Below are 7,296 nucleotides of genomic sequence, written 5' to 3' on the forward strand. Positions count from 1 at the left end.
ATGATTATTTCTCGTACTGTGTCGGAATTGTTTAAAAAATTCTAACAGTAAAACTGTGCATTTTAGCCGTCAATCATGATACTAAAGGCATTAACTCGGGCCATATTGATGTAGATATTCTTTCGATGTACTAGGCTACGAACTTGCATAAAATTCCTTTCGATTTTTATAATCTAATTCCCATATTCGACCATGTCTTTTTGTTAGTTAACTATCGGCTAGGACCGACTGTACTTTTCCGACTCTACTGTTTCCGATCCGCGGATAAAACTTTTAAACTAATCTATTTTAAACTCAGTTATCAGTAAAAACAATCAAATTTAACAAACTGATTTAAATATGCTATTTCCTTTAACCCCCACCTTCTCGCGGATATAGATTACGTATTGTTCTTTACTAGTGTCAATGTCTTTATTTTCTCTAGGTCTTCACAATAATCTGATTGATATGCTCATGAAAAAGCTTTTTAATGGGCTCAACAATCTGACCACCAAATTCTTCGGATCTCACAAACGAAACGCCTTCACTGATGCTATGGCAAGTTTTGGAAGTCAGTTGGCCAATTTCTTCAAACCCCTGGGCGATGGAGTCAAAAATGTATGTATTAAATTACTTTTATTATAATAGTCGTATTATATTTTATTTCACGACATTTATAATAAAATTTATTTAAAATTAGATAAAAATGGAACGCCAAGATGCAGCTGTTGTCCGATGTGGTAAAGCAATTAATCGAAAATGGAAACAGATTATTTATGCAAGTCACAATTATATTGTTTGGTTTTGTTTTTAGATGATATCAACCACTGGAACCGCCCTGAAGACCGCTGGTACCAACATGCTAGAAACTGTTAAAACTTCAGCCACCCAACTCGGAACCAAGTTGGCTATCCACGGATTAACTGCCCTCAGTGCTCTTAAAACTGCTACTAATGATATCTTCAGTAAGTTGAAAATATGTGGAGGAGAAAAGTAACAATCGTTAAACGCATATGCATATCTTACTCCGTATATAACTAACGTAAAAATGCGAAAAAATTTATAATAAACACAATTCTAAAACGCCCGTTCGAAGGTTCCATAGACCCAACCATATGCGATCGATTATCTCTATTTGAATAAATTCGAAAAATCATAAACCCAAGTCCCTCTCAAATTGGGTTCAAGTCCATTTGCAATGCTTATTCCTTCAAACGGGTCTAGATAAAATGTAAGACAGCTACTAAATAGAATAGCTAAAGCCCCTTGGTTCCTTTGCTCGATGGAGTCAAAAAATATTATTAGTATAATTTACGAGAGATCTGAGTGCTATATATATGATATGTTGTATTTTTACAAGAGATCTGGGTGCTGTATTTAATTTATGAGCATGATGTATATATAAAATCTTGTATATTTACGAGAAATCTGTATTATATATTATATATCTACCAGATATATGAGTGCTGTATATTTCTTATATTTTATTTTTACGAGAGATCTGAATGCTGTATATATTATATGTATATATACGATATATTTTAGTGCTGTATATATGATAATATGTTGTATATTTTCAGAACAAACCAGTGCCATTGCTACACCAACTGTTTAATAACCTACCTCACCTATAACCAAGATGGTAAAGAATACCTAACATGAAATAAAAATAAAAGTGTTACAAACAATCTGACGTTGTTGTTTATGTCTGTATTACCACGACCATCTCATGATAATTTACAAAACTGATCAATGTATTTATATCTAATCCCTACTTTTATATAAAACATAATTCATAATTTTGCAATAGGTACGCAACTAAAGGTAAAACGAGCTCTTTAGAGCATGTATGAACGAATAATGGTATGTTCGTATTTCTTCAATAACATGGATATAGTTAGACCGGGTAATGGGGTGTTTAGGATTTATAAGTTTTCAAATTATCTCGTTCTCTTACCCGTCTTTCATAAGCTATCTTTTAAAAACTAATTTAGATATGCACAAAGATTGGTATCACACATTTCAACTATCAATCATCTTTGTTGTAACAATACCAATTTTATGACGTTAAAGGTTTCTGGGAGTGGAGAACATTTTTTGAGAACAATAAAGGACTTCTAAAACCCAAATGAATTCCAATTTATCATCAAAACCTTGTACTTATTTGATAATAACAGTTGTTTTCCAAAGTTCAAAACATTCAAATAGTGCAAACCATTGTGAATAGGTCGGACCACATGACTGTCGGTGGGCGACTGTTTCGTTGACTGGCCACCTATTTTTTAATCAAGCATCAACTTGTTTAAAGCTTTGGTCAAATATGTGCTAATTTAGGAAGATATCGGGCTTTAAAAATGCCTATAGCCTCAATGGTCTTAATTTTGAGGCAGGGATATCGATGGATAGCTTCATTTTCTCTTTTGTATATATTATACAGTGTAATGACCTAGAAATTTACATATGGAGTGATCACTGTCAAACCTAACCTTACTTTATCTTTATTTGCAATAGCGTGAGCATCATGGTGACGCCATCTGAGAATCTCCCATGTTTTTTATTTATTTATTTTTTTATTATTTGCGGTAAATATGGGTTAAACCATTGTAGGTCAGATAACCGAATATAAGACAGATGAACAATTACCAGATAGCTTTTATAAGTTCAACATATTGAAACAGGTAGGTTTAGTTCTATCAGATTCAGTTTTAGGGGTTTTAGCCGGATTGAGTGGGGAGGGGCGTATATGACGAGGACAAAAAGTGCATTTATATGGATAATCAATGAATGGCTTGCAGGTTTTCTTGAAGTTTCAAGATATTGGAATTATTTTATTAGAATATAGCCAATAGTTCTGACTTTTTTCCTTATACCCTTATTCCGATTCGTTGTCCACATCAGTTGCGTACATCAAGTACCTATATGAAATACAAATCATAAATTGCAAGGCGCAGTTAACAAGTTTTTATAAATTTGACAAATATAAATACATTTTTTAAAAATAATACACCTCCTTCCTTTCAGGCAAAATGAAATTTCTGTTGCTTTTGACTATCGCCCTGGTTGCCTCAGGCACTAACGCTAATTTTCTTAGCGGGCTGCAATCAGTCTTCCAAAAAGTTGGAGACGCCTTTTCGGTAGTTGGTAAAAGTCTTTTGGGACAATTGGACAATGTTGGTGGAGTTTTATTTAATCAAGTAAAAGATGCCGGAAAGAATCTTCTGTCGCAAGGCTTACAAGGTAAATTTAAAAATTTATATCAAAGAAATATATTTTTGACTAATCGTAGTTCGAGCCTTTTGTTGGCCCAGAAAGTTCCTCGGATTTCTCAGCCATGTTTACAATTAGTGGTGCATGGTCGAGGGTCTAACAAGGTGCGCTTATCGAGATGTATAAGCGAATCAGACATCGAAACAAACAAAAAATATTTAAATTTGTCTATTTATCTACATGTAAAATCACTTACCACCAATAATTTTTAGTCGGCAGCAGAATGACTTCATTTGAATGGTTATATATCTAAGATATTTTAACGCGTTTTAAACATAAACAATAATTTATACATTAAGTTAATCACTGACCTATATTTATAAAGCTTATGTTTCTTTCAGCCCTTGCTTTGAACACCATGGGTGCTTTCAAGGGAAACAAAACCACACGCGAAATCAGGTAAGCCTTAGCTAGTCCAGATTGTTGAATGTCTGCCTCATAAAGAGGTCTTATATTTACACCATTTCTGGAAATTAATTTGAATGTCATACTTGAATACATACCAATACAGTGTAAAGTAGATCTTAACCTTCAGAGATAAGTGTCTTGTCCATCAGTGGTCTGACGATCGAATTATCTATTTTACCTAGTCTGTATCATTCAGCCACATATTCCACGAATATTGGTCTGGATGGGTTGTCAACATTTGAGAATAATGGGTCATTGGCTAGATTATCGGTCTTTTACATTATATGACGGTAAGTGATATGTAGCTACACCCATACAGTTGTGATGAGGCTACCGGTTTACTTATTAGGAAAACTTGTCGCTTTTAGAAAGGAGTTCTCACAATGACGTCGTTCGAAGAAATGAAATGGAGTTTAACGTCCTACTGTCGTTCGGAGAGTGTGCAGAGTTTTCATTAAAAAGTTGTCCTTTGTTTGAAAAAAAAATCGGATAAACTTTTAAGGTAAAACAGCTTCCGACATCGAAAACATTGTATGATAAAACACTCTTCGCAGGCGTCTTCGTTGGTGCCGCCATTTGTAATCCAGGAACTTGAAAGTAGTTCCAATGTCGGAATTCGTTAGGCAGCCGAGGCTAGATGTAGGGTACTGGAGTCTGCCGAGGTTTGCTGAGTGAATCAATCACATAAAAAAAACTAATTCCCGGTTACGGATGGACAGTGGAACGATTTGTAAAATGTTGACAACAGACCCAGACCATCCGTATGTCGAAGGTTCTTGGCGAACGAGACTATATTTTACCAGGTTATCAGACAAAGTCTAAATCGAAAGTTCTCATCCAAAGTTGCTTAATCAATTCGTAGATTATTCCCAGAATGTACATAAAAGTGTTTACATTACAATCGATTTAAAGATATATCCAAATCACCAAGAAAATGTACTTTAGGAACAATTTCTTTTGAAACAAACCCCGTTATTAAGGCTACCACGCCCATTTAGCGATTTTCGAATGGAGTCGGGATACTTCTGCGCATGCTAATTACGCCCTGCTCTAATATACTTGTTGACAGGATGAGTTTTATTTATTGTGAGCTTACTGATTATTTTATAGTAAATACATTGTATATACCAAATTTTAAGGTTACAATTAAAGGCGTAATTTACTTCAAGCGAACACATCTTTGACAATAAGTAAATAAGTCTACGGGTTATTTTCAGTGGTCTTTTACAACAAGTAACCAAATTCGAAATCGAAGCCAAAAAAGTAATTGAAAACGGAGTCGACTCCTTTAAGCCAGTTTTGGCCAACGCCATAAGCGCCTTCCAGAACGTTATCGATAATGTAGAAAATGCTATTGACAACCCCAACGAACTTGTTCAAACCATTGACAACATTGTTGGTAAGTTACATTTTTGTACCACACCATTTGCTGGTTTCACGACGTTCCAAATAACTCTGCCTTCTAACGCCATTATTAGGTCACCGGATGATCAGATTGCGCAGACAAATCACAACTGTTTTCAGTCTCACAAGTAGGCAGTGCAATATTAAATACACCACCACCGCCACAGCTAACACATGTTTCCAAAGACCCTAAAATGTTCCTACAAGTTTGTAACGTACCTTGATAACAGCTCTCCTCTTGGATATCAATGTCTAACCTCATATTCATAATATGCTAATTTTATCTATCATCCAATTAGACATACCATTATTGGCGATTTTAATGTTCCCTAGAAGATAACAATAAACCAAAGAAAATTTTGTTTAAGGATCTAAAAACCTGATATTCAATTCTGTTAGGGTAAAACTAAGAGCTGAGTGAACGGAGAAGAGGTTGATTGTATCACATGTTCCCTCTGAATGGGTAAAATGGTTACTAAAGTGAATCGTACATGTTTTAGTCGGTTGATCATCATATCAAAATAGGCATTAACTCTGGTCATGGTAGATATGCCTTCGATGTATTAGATTAACAACTTGCATAAAATTACTTTCGATTCGTCCACTCCGATTCTCGGATTTTACCTTGTGATTTTGTATGTTTACGTTCGCTTAAAGGTTATTTCAGCGGCCCGGAAACTATTAGCAGAAGTAAAGTCGATTCGCCGATAGTGAATACTTTCAGATCTGCGTAATAAAACTTTTGAACTAATCCACTTTAAACGTTTTACATGGAAGGTGTTTCAAAAGGGACACTTCGTTTCCCCCAATATCCCGGAGATAGACTCAATAATCTAACCATTTCTTTATTTCCTGTAGGTGTTCACAATGGTCTCGCTGATATGATCATGAAAAACCTTGTTTCCAGTCTTAACAATCTGGTCACCAAATTCTTCGGATCTCACAAACGAAACGCCTTCACTGATGCCATTACAGGTTTTGGAAGTCAATTGGCCAATTTCTTCAAACCCCTTGGCGCTGGATTTAAAAATGTGTGTATTCCTTTTATTGTATTTTATTTTAACTTATTGCATGCGTGTTGTACAGAGGGCATTTATAATTAAATTTATTTAATAAGCTAATATGTAGCACCAATATGCTGCTGTTGACAGATGTGGAAATGTAAAAATGTAGTTTTTCGAAAATGGAAAACGGCATTTATGCAAGTATAAATTCTATTTTTGGTTTTATATTTAGTTGATATCAACAACTGGAACCGCTCTGAAGACCGCTGGTACCAATATGCTGGAAACTGTTAAAACTTCAGCCACCCAACTCGGAACCAAATTGGCTATCCACGGATTAACTGCCCTCAGTGCTCTTAAAACTGCTACTACTGATATCTTCAGTAAGTTGAAAACAACATTGCGATTATAACTAAGGAAATGCGAAATCTTTTAGTAATTTCTTACATTGTCCTTTGAAGCTTCCATAGCCCCAGTCCTTCGTCACTTAGAAATTGTATTTGCACAAAATCTAAATAAGCACTACCAAATCAACAATATTACCAAAAATGGATCTAAGCCTTTTGTGGATTGTTAATCCTTTAGACTGTACTTTATAAATTGTCGAAAATGTAAAAGGACACGCAAGGTATCTGGGTCGTTGGATTGATGGGCTAGTGAGTGACCACTCATTGAACTCCTACTGAACGTCATGAAAGCCGTCTGTAATATGGTATGTTTACGAGAGATCTGGGTGCTTTATATTTGATATTTTGTATTTTTTCACAGAACAAACCAGTGACATTCCTACAGAAACTATTTAAATTTTTTTACCTCAACAACCAAGCTGGTAAAGAAAACTGACATCAGTTAAAATGCAACATTAAATAAAAATATGTTACAATCGGTATAAATTTTTGTTTATGTCAGTACTTCACCACATGATAATTTACAAAACTCATAATGCTGCAGTAAGAGAGAGAGAGAGAGAGAGAGAGAGAGAGAGAGAGAGATGAGGTTTAACGTCCACTCGACACAAACTAGGTCATTTCGGGAGTAACATAGTTTACTTTTATTTCAATAATTCGCTTGCGCATAGAGGTATTTAGCAGTGGGAGGTTGGACAGGCGACCGTACTCCTTGTCACGTACAACCGGGGATTCGAAACCACGCCAGTTGACTCAATGTGGACGATGTTTCGCAGTTACATAATAGATTTTCACTACAACCATCGAGCTTATAAATAAAACGACCG

General features: G+C 35.2%; 1 protein-coding gene across 1 annotated transcript; it reads left to right on the top strand.

Annotated features, from left to right (window-relative positions):
- The first annotated feature begins 2,563 nt into the window (after positions 1–2,563).
- Positions 2,564–6,955, top strand: LOC126826915 (uncharacterized). Its single transcript, XM_050556056.2, has 7 exons — positions 2,564–2,657; positions 3,001–3,216; positions 3,588–3,645; positions 4,872–5,053; positions 5,917–6,089; positions 6,295–6,445; positions 6,831–6,955. The coding sequence occupies exons 2-7, from the start codon at positions 3,006–3,008 to the stop codon at positions 6,863–6,865; spliced, it is 810 nt and encodes a 269-aa protein (XP_050412013.1). The 5' UTR covers positions 2,564–2,657; positions 3,001–3,005; the 3' UTR covers positions 6,866–6,955.
- The last annotated feature ends 341 nt before the right edge of the window (positions 6,956–7,296 follow it).

This window comes from Patella vulgata, chromosome 1, assembly GCF_932274485.2.
Source record: "Patella vulgata chromosome 1, xgPatVulg1.2, whole genome shotgun sequence".
In the NCBI taxonomy this organism is placed as follows: domain Eukaryota; kingdom Metazoa; phylum Mollusca; class Gastropoda; family Patellidae; genus Patella; species Patella vulgata.

Bases quoted from the DNA above. Each gene is read 5' to 3' on its own strand.
- LOC126826915 (XM_050556056.2), top strand. From the start codon at position 3,006: ATGAAATTTCTGTTGCTTTTGACTATCGCCCTGGTTGCCTCAGGCACT. The intron at 3,217-3,587 runs GTAAATTTAAAA...TGTTTCTTTCAG, and splicing joins TCTGTCGCAAGGCTTACAAG to CCCTTGCTTTGAACACCATG. The intron at 3,646-4,871 runs GTAAGCCTTAGC...GGTTATTTTCAG, and splicing joins AAAACCACACGCGAAATCAG to TGGTCTTTTACAACAAGTAA.